Source organism: Podarcis erhardii (genome assembly GCF_964252035.2).
Source record: "Podarcis erhardii genome assembly, chromosome: 14".
Taxonomy (NCBI): domain Eukaryota; kingdom Metazoa; phylum Chordata; class Lepidosauria; order Squamata; family Lacertidae; genus Podarcis; species Podarcis erhardii.
This window is the reverse complement of record NC_138503.1, coordinates 3,575,529-3,596,575: the sequence shown is the minus strand read 5'-3', so window position 1 is coordinate 3,596,575 and position 21,047 is coordinate 3,575,529. Positions and strand designations below refer to the sequence as shown.

The window sequence follows — 21,047 nt, the reverse complement described above, 5'->3', positions numbered from 1 at the left end:
TTTGCAATGCAGTTCCCCAGCAGACAAATGTATACAAAAATGCATATGCAAGGGTAAAGTGTGCATAAAAGTGCTTATATTATGCTGTGAACTGTCCTGAGATCTTCGGATGAAGGGCAATATACTACTAGTAGTAATAATTGTAATTATAATGATTTTGTGAAAATAACATCTGAGATTGCACTGCATAAGGGCAAATAAGGGTGCATGGTCTCGCCAGAGTGGTGCATGCTCTGGTTATCTCCTGCTTGGACTACTGCAACATGCTCTACGTGGGGCTACCTTTGAATGTGACTTGAAAACTACAACTAATCCAGAATGTGGCTGCCAGACTGGTGACTGGGGGTGGCTGCCAGTCCTAAAGGATCTACACTGGCTCCCAGTACGTTTCCAAGCACAATTAAAAGTGTTGATGCTGACCTTTAAAGCCCTAAACGGCTTTGGCCCTGTATACCTGAAGGAGCATCTCCACCCTCAATGTCCAGCCTGAAGGACACTTGAAGACATCTGAAGTTAGCCTTGTATTGGGAGGTTTTTAATGTTTGATGTTTTATTATGTTTTATGTGTTGGAAACTGCAGCGTGGCTGGGGCAACCCAAACAGATGGGCAGGGTACAAATAATAAAAATTAATGGGATTATTATAAAATGGTGTTGCGAAAATGTTTTCTTATTTTAAAAATGTGCATGAGGACTTAAAAAAGAAAGCAATCACAAATAGATGTGTAAATGTGGAGAACCAATCTTAGGATTGGAAAACTGAGAAACTAAGGGAACCGAAAGCCCCTACTCCGTGTCTCCCATTACACTGTAGATCCTCTGCCCCCTCAAGTGCAAACATCCTTGCCCGTTTCCAGATGGTGCCAATGGGCCCTTGTGGATTCCGCTCTTGCACCCAGCTCTCCTTGCAAGCAAGGGAAAGAGGACTTGCTCTACAGCAGGCAAACCGTGCCATTTATGTCAAGCCATCCTCTTAAACAAACTCCAAGCCTGACAGCCCTTCCCACAGTCTAAGTGCAGGCATCCATGAAGGCTAATTTCTGTATCACTGCAGTTTCCCTGGGAGGCTGGCTCTTTGGCCATTCACCGTCAGCATTCCTTTCGACTATTCAGTCTGTACTTTGCTCTCACCCGGCATGAGTTTATTGTCAATTCAAGTTAGGACAATAAAGGGCACAGCCCACCCATCCTGTGCAAACCCGATTATCGATATTTGGGACCTGAGTGAGAGCACAGATCAACATGGGAAGCTGCTTTATTGTGAATCAGGCCTTTGGCCTATCTAGCCCAGTGTCATCTGATCTGAACCCCGGAGCACCTGCATTTAACATTAAGAACTGGTGTCTGAGTTTGCTTGTTTTCATCTTTCCTCCTCATCTTTTTCCTTTTGTGCCATGTATTTTAGTTTGTAAGCCACAGGCCAAAGATTGCCCTTTTTTATTGATCTGTAAGTAGCACTGGGTTTTTGTTTTTTTGTTTTTTAAAAAAAAAAGCTTTAATGAAAGAAATATGACAAATAAATGTAAAGCAATGCACTTCCATTCTGCTCTGGCTTCTCCACAACGTTATGTCTCAGCATCGTCTGAAAATGCCTTACAGGTCCTTGGTCCGTCCATTGGCGCAGCAGCAGCAGCAGCAGCAGCAGCAGCTCTTAATTTTTTTCAAGCAGATCACCCACCTCAGCCTTTGCTAGTAGAGAACCTTCTATCTGCCAATGCCAAGGAAGTGAAAAGTGATAGCTCAATAGTGGAGTATGTAGCCTGAGTACAGCACATGCCTTGACAGCTCCACAATAGATTTCAGGTAACAGAACTGGGGAAGACCTATGCCCCCTAGAGAGTTAGTGTCAGCCAGACTGGTAGGCAGTGGACCAGGTGATCCAAAAGTTTGGGTCATCCTAAGACAACTTCATGTGACCATGAAGAGCTATGGGTCCTCTCCCCAGGCGGATGCTATGTTTGCAAGTGAAACACGCTTTGCTAACCAGAGTCTAGAATATTGTTGGAGTAGTGCTGGGTGGAAGGGATTGTTGCATTTAAGGGAAGTGTCATGCAAGGCAATAATTCTGCTGAATAGGGGGCAGCCTTCACCTATTGGCTGTCTGAGCATCTGGGGCAGCTAGCAGCTGCTGATGTCTGTGTTCTGAGCAATATGTTCCCACATGATATTGTGCATTTATTTACTACGTTTTAATCCCCACTCCTCCCCACAAGGGGTTTAGTGTCCCCCTCCTGACTCTCACAACAACCCTGAGAAGCAGGTTATTGAGGAACAGAGATGTAGTTTGTGATTGTTCGGCTGGAAAGATCTGCACTGAACTTTGGGCTTGTATACATGCAGGAGTGGCTAAGGCTTTGCATGCAAATAGTCCCAGGTCCAGTCCCCTAGTGTTTCCACTTAAGAGGGAGCAGGCTAAGGGTAGATATCTGCCTGGACAGCTGCTGCCAGCCAGAGCAGACAATACTGAGCTAAACAGAAGATCAGTGCCCTGAATCAGTATCATAGGTGCTGGAGCCCTGGGTGCCCAAACACCCACAAAATCCCCATGAAGGTGCCAGACACCACAAATTTCAGTGCCGGGGCCATGCATGCTGCATGGCACCCATGCCCCCAGGTACCCATGGTCGCAGGGCCAAGCTGGCACTCCTGATTGGTATTGGGTGCAGCTCAAGCCAATATATTTCTTTTTGTACCATTCCCTGTAGTAGCGATAACAACTATGCTAACACCAAACGCTGTCGCTTGCTATTTAAAGTTGGCCAGCTCAGCCACACAGCAGTAATGATGCTGTATGAGGACGGGATATGTGTGGTTGTTCCCAGTTGTATGGCCTATTGACTGCTTTTCATGTTGACATCCAGCCCAAGTTCATTTTGCTCTAAAAAGGATTAGATAGAATTAATGCTATATGCCCTCCTTTCCCCTTTTCCCAAAGAATGTTGAGCTGTGCACCTAATGAGGACCCCATAAAGGGCTATTAGGTCCAATTGTCCCAATTATGCAGATAGCAGTGAAATTTCAGCAGAACAGAGAGGGTGTGTTTCAGATTAGAAATTGCAAGCTTCCAAAATCCAGCTGGCCTTTTCTGTTGAGCCAGCATTCTTACAAGTTGCTCTAAGCCACTTGTTTGGAAAAGGGAAAGAAGATTTAACAAATTGGAGATTTGGGTGCTATCAAAGTCAGTATGTTGTGCCTCGTTCTGCCATGAGATGGAAACTCCCTCCGGGCAGGGAGATGAAGAGTCATGGGACGTCTAAAGGATTACCTTCGAAAAGAGTCATGAGACTGGTTTGAACAAAGAATCAACTCACATGCTTATCATATGAGACACTCTTCTTAAAGTGAGGATTCTGGTGGACTTCAGAAAGACTATCTTTTAGAAGAGATTAAACAACTCTGTAAGCAATAGAAAGGAAAGTGGGACAAAACCTTAAACTTTAATTCTGGTTATCTCTGTTCAGTGTCCACCATCTTTCCATTCTTCAAAGTAAAATGTTCCGCGGAATAACAGGTAGGCTGACTTATTTCAAATTCCATGTTATTTCATCATTGCCACTGAAACTTATTTACGTGCATTTCGTTTATCAAGATGATGATGAAATATGTAATTTTGGATGTTGAAAAAGAGGGTGCAAGAGCTGCAGTAATTTACCTTTGGGTTTGTTGAATCTGGCAGAATTACTATGAAAGAGGTTGCCAGAGAAGATCGGATAGAGCAGCAGTGAAGTTTAGAGGCCAGCATGCTAAAGATGCTTTCATGAATATATGTGGGAATGCTGGAATGAGACCTTGGTTTTGCAACACCCCCCCAAATCTATAGCGCCTTCCAGTCTCTAGGATTTAAAAACCCTGACCTCATTGGTGTTTGCCAGGGATGTGCAGTGACCACCACCACATATTGAGAAATAGCTGCAGTCTTCCAAACAAAATTCATGCTTATCTTAAATTCTTCCAATATTTCTCCTCGGAAGGAACCTCCAAATTTACCTTGATTTTGCTCTTGGCAAAGTTTAGTCAGTCAGAAGTTCTCATTCCAGATGTGAATGGATAATTTCTTCATTGACTCAAAATTCCCAATAGAACAATCGGTGTAGGCAAGAAGCAGACAACATCCACTGGACTAATTAACAAAATAGACTGTTCTCCGTAAGTCACAAATGTGTGGAGGCAAACACAATTTTTCAGAAGTTATTGAAATGCTGCTTGCTTCCTCTGAAATTCTTGTGAACCTTCTCCTCACCAGGAAATATCCAAATGTGTCTTTAAATTTTAATTTGGGTGGTAACTAAATGAGGACATGCACACACCTTTAAAAAATATTTGGTGTCAGCTGCTAGAATATTTTTGGAGGGGCCATAAGATCCAGGCAGATTTCAATGGAAAGATTCATGACCAGAATTGTGACTTTGGGTACCTATTTGTGGATTGGTGCTAAAAAAACAGAAAACAAAACTTGCTTTTCTCCAAAGTTATTTCATGGAGGAAGTATATTGTCTCCAAAACTGGCCATGGTTCCTATTTAAGGAGGTAACCTCCTCCCCACCTTGCATATTTCTCATGCCATATATTTCTACCCTCCCTTGAGCTTCATAAAATGAGCCCTGGCCAGTCGTAGCTGGTGGGGTCCTGCAATAGATTCTGATGAGGGGAAACCAACCCCCACACCCTTGTTGCCAGGGGGCAGGAGGTGGAGGAGGCAGGAGGCACAAAGTGGCAGGCAGCTGGTGTCAGAACCATGCAGATCCTCGAATGCTGGCTTGCTTTTAATTCTGGAAGGGAAGGGACCACCCCATGTGAGTTTGTCCTTCTAGCCTCCTGCATCATCCAAGCAAGCAGTTATTCCCTGGCCTTTACATGGCACCCCAAGGGAAGCTTCATGTACATCGAAAACAGCCAGCTAGCAAGAAATTCAACACAAGAGGTTCCAGTTGCATCCTCTTGGGAGCTGCATGATGATGGTGATGCTGACACAAGAGGACAGTCCATTGTTAACCACTGACCCGAGATGCACTTCCAAAGTGGCTTAAACTTTGGTGTAAAATCTGGTGTCGTGGTTGATAGTGACCTTGCTGGCTGTGCTACATCTTTTCCTCTCCTGTTGAGCAGGGTAAGACCCTGAACACTGCCATTAATCTGTCATAATCCTTTCCGTGTTCCTTCATGCAAAGGCTCCTGCTGGAACATCCAGGGAGCTATGGCTAGCCATCTTCCTGGAGAGCCCAAGAAGACTTCATCTTGCAGAACATCCCCTGGGCATCCCACTACTGTGTAGAGGTGAAGCCAAACCAAGAAGATGCCATTTCTCTAAGACTGTATATGTTTTCACTACAGTGTTTTCAGTGGATTATAATCAAGCTTTTGGTAAAAGGATTAAGCCTCCTACAGCAGTGAAACACCAAAGGCCTACTGTACATATGTTGGTTAGCTTTTCCTTCCAGCGATTTATTGCACCTGCTTTTGTCTTCTCATTATCATGAGGAATATGCAGTAGGCAGGTACCAGCCATGGGAAGAAATTAGTTGGCTTTGCTTGTTGATGTGGACCTACATAAATCACCCTTCCCAAACCAAAATGCACACCAAAACAGCTGTTCTTTAACATTTGAATTTTTCCAAATTTTGTGATGCAGTTCTCCAATGTAGGAATGCTTCTTTTAAAAGGGGAAACATATTTGGGGGGAAATGTGCATCCCCTGCGCTACGCCCCATAAGGGGGTTCTCAAAGGTGGGTGAATGCTGCTGGTATAAACACAAGTGTTTATAGGTTTTTGTTGTTATTATGTAAAGGTGGACCTCTTCCTCTCCCTTTCCCATTTTGTCCTCACAACAGACCTGTGAGGTAGGTTAGGCTAAGAGATAGTGACTGGCCCAAGGACATCCAGTGAGCTGAGTGGGTATTTCAAATCCTTTTTGCTCAAAAATGATATATTTATTATGAAGTATTCCTAAATACCCACAACAAAGAAACACAAGGTTGCTTTTAAACTGCAGACATACCTCAGAGATATTGAGGGTTTGGTTTCAGACCACCACAATACAGTATAGCAAATATCACAGTAAAGTGAGAAAGTTGTTTCCCAGGGCATCTGAACATTCTATTTCCAAGACAGCGCAGTCTGTTAAGCCAGGCCACCCTGGCTGCAGAGGGGGAGGGGGGAGCCCGGCTCCAGCCCTCGCCAGCTCCACTCCCATGGCCAGAAGAGGGGCGGCAGTCGGGGTGTGGGAGGCTGGGCTGCTGCAGCTGCACCCGTGTCCTTGTGAGGAGCATTATCTGCAAAGCACAATAAAACGAGGTATGTCTGCATTTAGATCTTGAATTTATCCAAGCTTGAGCATCTGAGCAGAATTGCTGTAAATTTTAAATCACTTTTGACAGTCCTCTATTTGAAACACCAGGCATAGCCTTGCATGGAACGTTTGTATCGCCAGCCTAATATCAGCTGGTGAAAGACTTCCAGAAACACAACTAGTTGGCAAATCACGAAACTTGAGATCTTTGCATGGTTTAAGGTCGGCACTGGAGGAGATTTTGTGGTCAGCATTGGATGTATTTTTAACAGCTTTGTTAAAAGAGACTGTAAAGAGTTCCAAAAGGACCTCTTCACCGGCAGATAATAAGCAGAGTAAGCTTTTTGGAATGATATGTATGGAGCTATAATTATGGGGAATGATTTACCTGTTGATTTTCTGTCTTTGGGCCTCTCGTTACCTGTGTGTGACCCCTGCTTGATTTTTGACACTGTCTGCACCTGGAAAAGAGGGTTCAAATTTGTATGTGATATCCATTTTATGCATATTTGAGCCACCTTTGATAATTGTAGGAGAACCCAATCTACATATACAGTCTTCTGGGCCCAGAAAATCCCATCCCATTTCCACCCCACCCCATTCACATGCCATAGTCTTCAGATAATAGATTCAGAGATATTTTAGTCATGGATAAACCTTCCAAAATTATTCTGGGGCAGTAAAACCTCTTTCCTGCTGCCCAGAAAGGAGAAAATTATATTTCTATACCACATCATGTGTAAATGTCTTATCTATCCCAGACAGTGAGAGGACAATGATATTTCTTTATGAACAGAAGGTAGACCCCCACACTCAGAACAGAAGCTACCTATACATTCTGCTTTTGCTACCTGTGACCACCTCGCCTGGGCTACTTTTGTTCCCAGAAGTGCTCCCAAGCACCTGGGTTTAGAAACATCACCATTTGGGAAAACACAGAACAAGGAATCCTAGTTTGGGATAGTGAATGGTTTGGATTACTGGAATCTGGGGACATGCCCTTTCTTCCTTCTTCTGTGCAAGTTAATAGCAAAAATTATCCATGGTGTGCACTGGTTTAACATCTTTGTTGACTATGGCCCCAAATCTTGTTCCTGGTTCACTGAATTGCATTTGCCATTTTACTGCCCATTCTCTCAGTTTAGAGAGGTCTTTTTGGAACTCTTCACAATCTCTCTTTTGTTTTAACCACCCTGAACAATTTAGTACCATCTGCAAACCTGGCCACCTCACTTGCTCACCCCTTAACTTTAGATCATTTATGAACAAGTTAAAATGTGCAGGTCCCAATACTGGCCCTTGGGGGCACTACATCTCTCCATTGGGAGAATTGTACATTTATACCTGCACAACTCCATTAACCCCAGCTGGTCCAGGCTGGAGGGCACAGTTTGGCAGAGGCTGCTCTCTGGGTTTGCTTTGATTCCAGCTGTAGGTCTATTTGTCAGCAGCCAGTACTGTATAGCTCGGTGCCAGAGGCCATGCTTTGTGTGCAGAAGCCCCCACATTCAACCCTGCCACTCCAGTAAGAAGACTCAGACAAGCAGGCAATGGAAAAGGCAAGAGCCTTTTCTGCCCTCTCCTAGGACTCAGGGGAGCTTCTGCCCATCAGAGAAAGCAATACATTAGCAGACCCTCCAAGGGTCCCTATTTTCCAGGGACAGTCCCAGATTTACAGACATCATCCCAATTTCTGTTTTGATTCCAGAATGTCCTACTTTTCCTTAAAGGTAAAGGTTAAGAGACCCCTGACCATTAGGTCCAGTCATGACTGACTCTGGGGTTGCGGCGCTCATCTCGCTTTACTGGCCGAGGGAGCCGGCGTCTGTCCGCAGACAGCTTCCGGGTCATGTGGCCAGCAGGACTAAGCCACTTCTGGTGAAACCAGAGAAGCACGGAAACGCCATTTACCTTCCCGCCAGAGCAGTACCTATTTATCTACTTGCACTTTGACGTGCTTTCGAACTGCTAGGTGGGCAGGAGCTGGGACTGAGAAATGGGCGCTCACCCCGTCACGGGGATTCGAACCGCCAACCTTCTGATCGGCAAGTCCTAGGCTCTGTGGTTTAACCCACAGCACCACCCGCGTCCCTCACTTTTCCTTAGGATGTCCCTATTTTCAGTGGATAAATGTTGGAGGGTATGGAGTTATCTGACCCCCAAGCCGTCTGAAGGCAATCCTGTATAGGGAAGTTTTTTTAATGTTTAATGTTTTGCTATGTTTTAAAATATGTTGGAAGCTGCCCAGAGTGGCTGGGGCAACCCAGTAAGATGTGTGGGGTATAAATAGTAAAATTATCATTATGGAATTGGCCATCCCTATTTTCATCGGAGAAATGTTGGAGGATATGCATTAGTTAGACAAATAATCTGGCCTGGTATATAAGGCAGTGTCTTGTATTCCTAGTTGGCTGCTAGATATACCTGCTGTATAATATACCCCATAGGATTCTGCCTGGATCCTGAGGACTTTCTCTGCATGCCCCCATTGAGGGAGGCCCATAGGGGGACAATGAGAAAACAGGTCTTCTCTGCAGTAGCCCCCACCTCACCCGGTTGATGGAATGCTCTTCCCAGGGAGGCCCACCTAGCACCAATGTTATCATAATTTTATTATAATTCTGGTGCTAACAAAGACATTTCCTAGGCATTTGAGCAGCACCAATGATATGACACTGCACTGCTAAATCTCGTTGCTGTTTTGTTTACTGCTTATGTGATTCTTACTGAGTGTTTTTAAAAAAATACTTTGGTTGTAAAATGGTTCCAGACTTTTTTTAAAGTGGGAAGCAATGTATAAATTGAATTCACCTAACTTAACCCAACCTACTTGTAGTAGTAGAACTTAATGCAGGACTCCGTCTCCACAGTACAATGTAAAATTTGACTTTCCTAACAGTCTTGAAGTTAAGCACTCTGCTTAGCTGGTTTAAGTCTTGTCAAGATATACTATGCTGCTTTTGTTTTTCTTTTGTATTTGTAGTTCTTTTTTCTGGGGAGGGGGGTGGTTTGTTTGACTTCCTTCAATCATTGTTATTTCACATTTAACCAAACCTACTACCATGTGTCAGGACAACCCATCAAAGGGGCCCAGTTTCACACATGCAAGGACCATAGCTGTCAACTTTCCCCTTTTTAAAGGGAAATTCCCTTATTCCGAATAGGATTCCTTGCAAGAAAAGGGAAAAGATGACAGCTATGGCAAGGACACACCGTTTGAGACTACACTTGATCTTTCGAGCCCCTCGGCTTCTGGTTAATAGGAGGTAGGGAAAAGCCACCACAACAGATGCTCTTAAGATGTGCTGCATTTTTGTAAACTAGTCTTGAAATACATCCTTTTTTCAGGTAGACATCACTATCTACCATGTGACATCAAATTATGTTTTTCTTCCTTGCCTCCTTAGGGTCAAAAAGCTTGGATAGAAAAAACCTTTTTCAAGAGGGAGTGTATCTACATAATTGCCAACAGCAAAGATGCTACCAGGTGACCCATCTTCTGCTTCTGCATGTTGGTTTTGCGCACCAAACAAGCAATCTTTTGTCAGCAGCAGGAGGAGCAGCCCTCATGGGAAAATGGGGGGGGGGCAGGTGCTCTCCCTCCCCAGAATTTGAGGCGGTCACTTTCATTGCTCAGAAACAACTAGGGCGTGTCAGCCAGGATCAGGGTCCAGGCAGCTGGGCTCCAGGATCAGGGGGGAGCTGGAGTCAGTGCAAGGGGGGAAAAGGAGGAAGCTGGTCCAAACAGGCAGGTATTGTGTACCAAGGCAGGAGTAGAGGGCAAGAGGGCAAAAAGCAGGTCACATTAAAAGACATGCAGGGGGCAATTTCTAAGGCAGCTAGAAAGTGCAGGGGTCTATTTTATTTTTAAAAATCGGTATTTAGACAGCATCCTACATAATTAAAATGTTGTGGCAGTGTTCAGAGGTTTAGGCAACTTGCTCTTGACTAGGACTTTATAAGGCCGGGTAAACTGTGACTGGCCCTCGAGGTCAGCTGACAGGCTGCTCAGGCAGGCTGGTTCTGCAGCCTCCATGGTACCCTTGAAGCAGAGAGCTCAGGCTGCCAGTGATTCAGAAGGAAAGATGCTGGTCTGGCTTCTTGGAGCCCCAGCTGAAAACCTTCCATGGCACCTTATAACTGAGAGAGAAAGGGCAGACTTCTAGATGGTATAAGCAGATCTGACAGTATTCCATGAATCTGCTTGGGTGTGCAATGCTGCATGGAACTTGGCAGAAGATGAGCATACCATTTTGGCCCCAAAACATGCTCTTATACGTGATTTTTATTCCCTCCTCAGGGTCTAACTGATTTGCTTCATCTTTCTTTAAAAAAAACAAAACCCAAACTTGAATGCCTGAAAAAGTGCCCTGATTAGTCAGGTGTCAGGATTCCCCCACTCAGCATTAAAACTGCAGATGGAAAGCACTGTCTTAAAAGAGGTATTCTCCCCCTTTCTCATTCAGGAGGGAATATCCATTCTAAGATGTTGCAAGCCATGTGCAGCACCCCAAAGCAAAGGAAGCAAGCCTTTTCTTTTTACTTGCATGAAAATATATGCAAAATCAATCCATTAATTAATCTACTAAAACTCCTGTAATCAACTAAGTCCCTGCCCTGCACCACAAGGGGCAACATCCCTATTAGATTTTTAAAGATGAAGAGGGGAATGTTCTAAGTCAGCTGCTGGCTGCAGGCTCACAGTCGCTCTTTGCCCTCAGGTGCTGCTGTGGCCAGCTTCTTACACAACACACCCCAATTCCTCCCAGTATAACTGCGAACAAGAATGAAGAAGACGCAACGAAGCAGGTGGATACTCAGCCTGAGAAGTGGTTTGTCAGTAAACACACCCAGGCACTCCCAACTGATGCCTATGGAAATCTTGAGTTCCAAGGTGGAGGGCACACCAACAAGTCCATGGTATGTGGTATCCTCTATTTCACCAATAGAGACAATATAGCCCAGTGAAGAGAGGGGTAGATTCCGAAGCCTGGCACGGGGAATGTCCTTAGAGTGGCTGGGGAAACCCAGCCAGATGGGCAGGGTATAAAAAATAAATAGATAGATGATATTATTACTATTACTACTACTACTACTAGACAATGACCAGATTCCAGTTTTTGTTTAAAGTGAGTTTGGGAAAGTGGATTCTTCCTTTGGCAACTAGACCACATTGAGGGAAGCCCAAAATGTTAAGACTGCTGACATTTGTAAAGCAGTGAAGATAAAACGAGCTATTGAGTTGCAAATGAGGAGGCTTCCCAGTAAGCAAAGATAGGGGAATCCTCCATACAGCAAATGGAGGGGAAAGGGTCGATTAACCCCTTCTTCCTTACATCTGGATTTAGAGATGCATTTTTGCTGTTGTTACAGCTATCAAGTGTATCATCAAAGTGGCACAGTCCTGTCCCCCATAGTCCACCTTTTGTTTAGACTGGGCAAAGACACCTTGTGTCTTTGGAAGGGAGCTGAGCTCCTCCCCCTCCCCCTCTTACTCTTGAAATATTAGCGTGGTCTTTTATGGTGCCACAAGACGCCTTGTTGTTTATGTTGCATTATTGATTTGCAAGCCCGTCTTTGCTACCTTTGCTGTGTCACTCTGATTCGCCTGCGCATGTGCAGAGTAGCAGTATCCTAGAATGATCATGGAATTGTAGAACTGGAAGGGACCCTAGGGGTCATCTTGTCCAACCCCCTGCAATGCCAGAATCTCAGCTAAAACCTATCATGAAACTCTGCATTGCATTATGCTTGGGGCCATCAAATAAAAAAGAACAGCAGTGGATTTAGGATAGACAATCGAAAATACTTATTCATACAACACATACTTTCCTTTCTGTGAGACACTGTGCTGCTGGCCAGTGACTCTGATGGCTTTAAAAGGGAATTGAGTGATCGATCAATAGCTGTTAGTTGCATTAGCTGGCAAAACCTCCATATTCAGAGGGAGTGTACCTCCAAATGCTAGATGTTGGGGAGAAACATCAGGAGAGGGTCATTGCCTTCATGTGCTGCCTTGTGGATTTGCTTTGTGTGCACCTGCTTGGCCAGTATGGGAAGCTAAACTTGGTGAACTTTGGATCTGATTGAGGAGCATCTGATACATATATACTGCTTAATCAACAAAACCCTCTAAGTGGTTTACATAAAACGACATGAAACATTCTTTTAAGAGACTATTAAAATCACAGCTCAGAAAACAAATATACATAACATTTATCAAACTATAAGTAAAACCAGCAGTTTTGCAACAAATATACATAATAAAACTACATATCTGGCCAAGAAGTTTTTAGCAGGCACCGAAAGCAAGACAGCAAAGGCACCTGCCTAATATCAGTGGACAGGGAGTTCCAGAGTTGACAGTGCTGCCACACTGAAGGATAAATTTCTTGCAGATGTTAAGTGGCACTTACAAAGAGCAGGCATGGATGGAGTAAAGAGATCCTTTAAGTAAGCTGATCCCAGCTGCTAAGCTGTTTGTGTCCACCTGCCTTGCAGTACATCCGAGTGTCATATGACACAAAGCCAGACTCGCTGCTCCACCTGATGGTGAAAGACTGGCAGCTGGAGCTCCCCAAGCTCCTCATATCCATCCACGGGGGACTGCAGAACTTCGAGCTGCAACCCAAGCTGAAGCAAGTCTTTGGGAAGGGCCTCATCAAGGCCGCCATGACCACAGGGGCTTGGATCTTCACCGGGGGAGTCAGTACAGGTGAGAAGTGCACTGCTGGCCCGCCTACTTGTATGCTGACCTTTGGCTGATGAAAACGATTAGCCTGACCCCAACGTAATGTTTTCTTGCCGGGGGTGGGGGGGAGATGAGCAGGGATTTAATCCAAGGGGCTGTAACTGTGTTGTTTTCACGTTTCCTCTCCTCCCTTGGCCTGTGCTAGGAGCCTTGCCAGAGAGCTGTATAAATCCCCGTTTAAGAACCCTGTCTGTTTCCAACAGCCGGTAGTCAAGGTTCAACAGACAACACAGTAACAAGACATTTTTATACCATTTTCAGTTTTGCGTGGGACACCTCATAGAACAAAATGAAACAATGACATCCTGTGAATTTTTATATTAAACCTTTGTCCATGTGGATCTTCTTATTGCCAACTTTTGCGTTTTAAAATACTAAACCACCTCAAAACAGACTGAGTCGGGGCAAAAAGTGGAGTGTCACATACAAAGGGGGAAGAAAAGTCATAACCTTGCAAGTTATGTGAAGAACCTGGCCAGTGGAACCCAGACCGCCAACACTGGTTGTTTGATAAGGCAGGGATTATTGTGCTCCTGTGCATGTGTGTGATAGAGGGAGGCTGGGAGGGTGACTGTGAGAACAGACTTTTATTGAGCTGTGACTCTGGCATGCCCATCCATGCACACAACCGAAATGGAATGGGGCTCAGTCCCAGTTAATAAGTTCCATCACTTTCATTGAGAATGAGTCAAGACTCACTTTTGCTGGGGGGAGGCCTAAAGTGCTCAATTCTTTCTAAAGATTTGGTGCATTTAAAACCTTTTAAGCAACCTTCCTGAAAACACTGAGGAACATGGTACCGGTAAAGTAAGGGCCCAGGTTTATGTGTCTCTTCCATTAAAGCAGATTCATAGCTAGTGCTCCCTGGAGTATCTTAATAAATGAGAAATGAAGGGGGTGTTTTTACTGGAGAAGGCTCTCTCTCCCTCCTGTAGGTGTCATTCGCCACGTTGGAGATGCCTTGAAAGATCACTCTTCCAAGTCCAGAGGACGCATCTGTGCCATAGGAATTGCTCCGTGGGGCATTGTGGAAAACAAGGAGGATCTGATTGGGAAAGATGTAAGTTCCCACACATTCTGTGGATTTTTGCCAGATTCTCTTGTTCTCACTGCCTTTGATTTGCTAGGATCCCCTGATTCTTATCAGCAAATCAGATAATGCATTAAGGGGTTGCTTGTGTCGCCTTATGCAGCACTGCACCCAAAGGTCAGGGCAGGAGTTTTGAGGGAAGGGGGAGGATGGTGGTTGCCACTTTTTGTGCATTCTTTTGTCAACCATGTTACAGGCAGAAATCAACAGGTGAAGCTTTCCCCAGCTTAGAGATATGCAGCACCATGTCCATTCATTTAAAAGGAGGCAATCTTCACAGAGCTTTGGAGGCCCTTCTCACAGGCCACATTCACACAATACATGTAAAGCACTGAAGTTTATTACGGGTGCTAAGAGTTGTTAGGGGACCCCCCCCATTCCCCTCTGGAGAACTCCAGTTCCCAAAGTTCCCTGGGAAAAGGGGTTGACTGTTAAATCGTCCATTTTCTCTTTGCCTTTAGCCACCTTTATCTCAGGCTGAATGTAGCGCTAAATAACAATTATTATTATTATTATTTATTTATTTATTTATTTATTTATTTATTTATTTATTTATGTATACCCTGCTCATCTGACTGGGTTTCCCCAGCAACTCTGTGCGGCTTACATCATACATAAAAACATAGTAAAACATCAAATATTAAAAACTTCCTGATACAGTGCGGCCTTCAGATGTCTTCTAAAATCTCTGTAGTTCTTTATTTCCTTGACATCTGAAGGGTGTTCCACAGGGAGGGTGCCACTACTGAGAAGGCCTTCTGCCTGGTTTCCTGTAACTTCGCTTCTCGCAGGAAGGGAACCAGCAGAAGACCCTCGGTGGAAGACCTCAATGACCGATGATAATCTCTTAGCATGAGGGGAAGGGCCCAACTTTTTCTAGCCTAAGGGCAAGATTTTGTTCTGTGCAGCCTTCCGAGGGCCAGCTGCCAGCAGTGGTCAGGGCCAAGTGCGAAAGTGAGCAGAGCAATTACTGTGAATTTTGCCTTTGTGCAGCAAGCTGTTTTCTACACACTCTTGCAGATCCCTCTTTATCCTCCCTCCAGGCAGGCGAGAAGCATCATCCTTCCAGCCAGTTGCAAAGCAGGGCTGGTGTTGGCCGTGGCTTCAGAGCCTGGAGAGAGGGCCCTCCCCCGCAAGTCAAGCAGAGAGGCTGGGGGGGAGCCCTGCATTTGGCCCCAAGGTCTAAGGATTCCCAGCCCTGGTTTAGTGTTACATGAATGACATATCTCCAAGTGTCCCGATTTTCCAGGGACAGTCCCAGAATTACAAAAGCTACCCCGGCTGGAGAGCGGGTGAGGAGGAAGAGATGTCGCCACCCCAGAGGCCCAGCCAGCTCTGAGGGGCAGGGCCCCCTTGGGTGGGAAACAAGGAGGAGCAGAGCACAAGGGGTCTTGTTGTTGTTTTTAATGCTTTGTGCAGCCGCATCTAATATTTCCCCCTTTCTAAAATTTATTTATTGGTGTGTGCTTTTCTTTTTGTAAATCTACCAAAGAAAAGAATAAAACCAGGATTAAGGGGTTTTCTCGGGATGGTGGCGGGTGGGTGTGCTGTGTCCTGTTGCTGAAGGGGGGGTGGAAATGCTCTGTAGGGAGCGTGGACAAAAATGGGAGATCAAGGAGGATCAGCTGGGGGGGGGGAGTGAGAAATGTCCCTATTTTCATCTGAGGAATGAATGAGGATATGGGACGAGCCCCAGCTGCCCAGCTCCCCACTCCTCAAGGGAGGGCTCAGGCGTTTCCACTTGCAATCAAATGCGTGGATCAGAATATGCCTTATCATTCAGATTTTGCACATCTCTGGACAGTGTTCTTGTCTCTAAACGTATAAAAATGCAATTTGAAACACATCTTTAAAGTTTAATCTGTTTTTAAAGAAATGTTTATTTTGAAAGGAAATAAATACAGTGGTGCCTCGCAAGACGAAATTAATCCGTTCCGTGAGGCTCTTCATATAGCGGATTGACAGTTTAGCGGATTAGCGCTATTAGCGGTTTAGCGGCTTTTAGCGATCAGCTGTTAAGCGGCTTATCAGCGGATCAGCTGATAAGCGGCTTAACGGCTTAGGAAAAGGGGGGGGAGGGAAAAAAACCCGCAGGAACTCGCAAGACATTTTCGTCTTGCGAAGCAAGCCCATAGGGAAATTCGTTTTGCGAAGCGCCTCCAAAACGGAAAACCCTTTCGTCTAGCGGGTTTTCCATCTTGCGAGGCATTCGTCTTGCGGGGCACCACTGTATTCCAAAGTATATGGTGAATGAATATGCAAATATTCATGGAAGTTTGAGGAGGGGTGGGGATGCAGATTAATTTGGCAGTGGGACAGAATAGGTTTATGCACAAACACATGCAACAATGATATTATGCATTGTCAAATCCACATTTAAAGTAACCACAGTTTCCCTGAATTTTTCAGACATAAACGGGACACTGCTTAGTATGAAAGCAATCTCCTCCTTGCAGCTGTGCCAGAGGAGCAGGGCAGGTGCACATCTGAGTATGGCTGGATCTCATTCATCTAGTGCTTTAGTATTAGGTCTCTTGTGTGCAGAAAAAAGCAGAATGCAAATATTAGTATCAGTAAATCTTAGTGTTTGGAGTCTTGTGGCTTGGATAGCTGGGATAGAAGAGGAGAATTCAACAGCTGCATTTTTCTTATGCCTGTATAACAAGCTGCAGCTAGCAAACGTCTGCCTCCAACTTCACTCTTCCCCTTTGCACCCCAGACAGAATGAAGAGCTACCCAGTGGCTGACAGCTACAATCGTACCTTGGAAGCTGAACGGAATCCGTTCCGGAAGTCCGTTCTACTTCCAAAACATTCAGCTTCCAAGGCGCAGCTTCCGATTGGCTGCAGGAGCTTCCTGCAGTTGTTGCCACAGAAGCCCCATCAGACATTCAGCTTCCAAAAGAATGTTCGCAAACCAGAACACTCTTCTGGGTTTGCAGTGTTTGGGAACCCAAATGTTTGACTGCTAAGGCGTTCGTCAACCAAGATACGACTGTATACAGTCATACCTCGGGTTAAAGACGCTTCAGGCTAAATCTTTTCAGGTTGTGTCCCGCAGCAACCCGGAAGTAACAGAACGGGCTATGTTTGGGTTTCGCCGCATGCGCAGATGCTCAAAATGCCGTCACGCGCATGCGCAGAAGCGGCGAATCAAGACCCGCGCAGATGCAGGTTGCGTTCTGCTCAGGTTGCGAATGGGGCTCCAGAATGGATCTTGTTCGCAACCAGAGGTACCACTGTGTTCATCTGGGCCACTGAGATTGCCATTTACTACTCCAAAGACAGGAGCCTTTTATACTAAGCTGTCTTTCACTTTCTGAACGTGGCTTCACTGGAAATAGTGTCCAGAGGGGAGGTCCACATTGTAAACAGTTTTATACCAATTTAGCTTTATATCAGTGTTGGCTGAGCAGTGAGATCCTTAGCTTCAACTTTACCTCACACAGCCACAAATTCACAAGAAGGCCTTCAGCAAGCCAGAACCTTTCTGCCCTCCCTTTGCAATGAGAAGATAATCATGCTGGCCCACTTTGCAAGTGAGGAAGGGCTGCTGACATAACGTACATGAAAAGCTTCAAACCCTCTTTAAAGTGCCAAGCAATTCAGAGCCCGGGTGGAAGAGTGTTTAGTGTGTTAGATATGGGGAGGCAGCCTAATCTACTTCAAAAGAAGAAAGAAAATAGAAGAATGGGGGTGCTGTGTGATGGCCGAGAACTTTACAGGGCAAAAAACAAGTAAATGAATAACTGCCATGGTTTGCCTCCCCAAAGGATTCTGGGAATTCTAGTTTGGCAAGGTTTTTGAGAGATCTCTAGCTCCCTGATTACAGTTCCCAAAGATTCCGGAAGGAGATGAAATTACTGTTTAAGCTAGTATTCCCAGAATCCAGATGCAAGTGCAAATATGACCCAGTTTTTATTTGTTTCTATTTTCTTTTTAAATTAAAAATGCCCCTTTCTTTTTGACAGGTGACAAGAGTTTATCAAACCATGTCAAACCCACTAAGCAAACTCTCTGTGCTCAACAGTTCCCATACGCACTTCATCCTGGCTGACAATGGCACCTTTGGCAAATACGGGGCAGAAGTGAAACTGAGGCGCCAGCTGGAGAAACACATCTCACTCCAAAAAATCAACACACGTAAGTTGACCAGAGATATATAGCTCATTCACAAAACAGGTCACTGCTGAGTGCAGAATAGCCTCATGGGTATAACTCCCTATCAAAAATCCGTAGAAGATCAATAGACCTTACCAGGGCCAGGCCAGCAATGAGGTAGCAGGATCCACAGGGCCAGCAGATCTGCCCCCCAAGAAATGCATCACTCTTAGATCCTTATCCCCCCCACCTTGTGCTTAATGCAGAGCTTCACTCCCCCTGCTTCCCTGGAGGGGGGCATTTTGTGGTTCACCTGAGAGGTCAAAATGTCTTGGGCCAGTGCTGGACCTTACTGGGAGAAGTCCACCAGGAAGAGCATGGGCATCTTTCCTCTGGGAGGCCGTTCCTCAGTTTCTGTGGGGGCACAACGGAAGAGTGCAGGTGCTGGCGACTCCCGCTTTGCATCCCCTGCCCATGCACTTGCCCACCGCTACCCAAGAGTGATGAAAGTGGCTGGCAGAGTGGGCTGTATTCGTGGTGGTGAATGCAGGTGTATCACCCTGAGCAAATGCAGCAAGGAATCATGGGAAATGCCAGTTTCCTGCCATGGATGCCTATATGACGCCCACGGCTGGTAAACACACATTTGTTGCACCCACACGTTATATGTATTGACTTGTAAGTGCACATTTATTTGTTTATTGGCCTCAGCTGCCAGCCCTTTCCGTCTTCTGTAGATGTGCAGGTGCACTGGTGGTCTGAGGCAATATATCCTGTATAAATAGAATGGGTCCTCTTTCTTTCTCTGTTCTTTGTACACTGAAGTACACCACTGCCTGTGAAATCAGTGCCCTGAATCTGAAAACATACCAAAACTAACAGGCCTTCTACTGCCAGACCCATATTAAAAACTGTGCATGGATGCTAATTGCTTCCCTTGTTGGCAATTCTGGCAGAAAGGTGGAGGCATCTGCTGGGCACATAGGTTGACTTGCCAGCTCAGGCTCAGAACCTGCTCTGGAGCCCAGGCTCAATCCCAAAATATGGTTAGGAAGGTGTTTCTCTCTGTCTCTTGTAATACTAGAAGTGTGGCTTATCCCATGAAAATGAGAGGTGGTCGTTTTGGGACAGACAGTAATGAGACTCAGGACATAAATATGGAGCTTGTTGCCACAAGATGTGAGGAGAGCTTAGTTATCTTTAAAAATGGATAAGAGAAATTCATGGAAGAGGAGATGAGGCCTGTCTGTGGCTTCTCATCACGATGACTCTATGGAGCCTCCTTGTTCAGAAGCAGCAGGCTGCTGAATACCAGTGCTGTGGAACAACAATACTCCCTGCTTCATCCTCAGAAGCAGGGCGTTGGACTTCGTGGAAAGCATGGCCTCCATGAGGCCATCCCTGAATAAGTTTGGCCCAACTCATAGTCGTGAACATGTCTTAGACCTGGTGTTCACCTCTATGGATGTGGGTGATCTGACACTAAGTAAAAGCAAAACAAAAGAAGTGCCATGGTCAGATCACTTCCTGGTGCAACTGGACTTCTCTGTGTCCCTTCCCCTCTGCAGGGAGGTGGGACCGATTCGGATGGTCCACCCCCACCACTTAATGGATCCAAATGGTTTCCAGAGAGTGGTAGGGGATGTGTTATCCCATGTAGATGGCCTTTCAGCTGATTCCCTGGTGGCCCGCTGGAATGCAGAGTTAACCAGGGCTATCAATTGTCTGGCTCCAAAGCGCCCTCTCCGATTGCATGGAGCCCGGACAGCCCCGTGGTTTTCCCTGGAGCTGAGGGTGATGAAACCATCACTGAGACGGCTGGAGCACTGGTGGCAGAAAACTCATTCTGAATCCGACAGGACACGGGTTAGAGCTGAACATTGAGCCTACCAAGTGGCGATAGCGATGGCGAAGAGGACCTCCTTCAATTCAAAGTGTTGGTGCTGACCTTTAAAGCCCTAAACGGCCTCGGCCCAGTATCCCTGAAGGAGCAGCTCCACCCCCATCGTTCAGCTCCGAGGTCCAGCTCCGAGGGCCTTCTGGCGGCTCCCTCGCTGCAAAGAAGTGAGGTTACAGGGAACCAGGCAGAGGGCCTTCTTGGTAGTGGCACCTGCCCTGTGGAACACCCTCCCATCAGATGCCAAAGAAATAAACAACTGACTTTTAGAAGACATCTGAAGGCAGCCCTGTTTAGGGAAGCTTTTAATACTGGATGAATCATTGTATTTCAATATTCTGCTGGAAGCCGCCCAGAGTGGCTGGGGAAACCCAACCAGATGGAGGGGGTATAAATAAATATTATTATTATTATTATTATTATTATTATTATTACTACTATTACTATTACTATTACTATTACTATTACTATTATTATTATAGATGGACCACTGGCCTGATCCAGCAGGGCTCCTCTTATCATTCTTATGCCAGCTGGTGAGAGAGTGCCTCTGAGCATGCCTAGAGTGTCCCTGGGGACTAAGTAAGCGCAGTTTTCCTCCACCTTTCTGACCCAGCATAGCTGCCACTATCAGGTTACATCCAGCTGGAAAACTTCTGATTGCTGAGTGATCATGACACACATCAGTTCCTGGGGGACTTGGTTCTGGCATCCTTTGCCCTACTTGGCCCAAAAGCCAAGGTGGGACTTTCACCCTTTTTTCCACCCACCTGCTGCCACAAACTCATAACTATATTTTGGCTTTAGATCCCCTTTTTGCAGAACAGGAGTCATAACTGCCCCTTTCTAGGGGTCAGACAAGGTGTGGCATTAGAGGTGTCTGAATACATTCCGGTCATCTTTTGATTTACAAAGAGTAGCTG

The 21,047-nt window shown here is 45.5% G+C and overlaps 1 protein-coding gene and 2 long non-coding RNA genes across 5 annotated transcripts in view; 2 read left to right on the top strand and 1 right to left on the bottom strand.

Moving 5' to 3' along the window:
• The window catches only part of LOC309328937, a 177,497-nt gene that overhangs the window by 108,379 nt on the left and 48,071 nt on the right, over positions 1 to 21,047 (bottom strand). The window lies entirely within an intron of this gene.
• On the top strand, positions 3,310 to 11,049 carry LOC309328928. The gene is made up of 3 exons (XR_014150897.1): positions 3,310 to 3,510; positions 9,694 to 9,773; positions 11,008 to 11,049. It is a non-coding gene; the product is annotated as an uncharacterized lncRNA (long non-coding RNA).
• The window catches only part of LOC309328711 (transient receptor potential cation channel subfamily M member 1-like), a gene marked incomplete at its 3' end in the record, with an annotated part of 29,779 nt that continues 19,803 nt past the window's right edge, over positions 11,072 to 21,047 (top strand). For all 3 annotated transcript variants that reach the window (XR_014150843.1, XM_081838989.1, XM_081838990.1), the window contains exons 1-4: positions 11,072 to 11,206; positions 12,788 to 13,001; positions 13,973 to 14,097; positions 18,098 to 18,269. Coding sequence is in view for 2 of the 3 variants with exons in the window: in XM_081838989.1 (XP_081695115.1) it covers positions 11,204 to 11,206; positions 12,788 to 13,001; positions 13,973 to 14,097; positions 18,098 to 18,269 (514 nt within the window). The remainder of the gene's footprint in view (positions 11,207 to 12,787; positions 13,002 to 13,972; positions 14,098 to 18,097; positions 18,270 to 21,047) is intronic.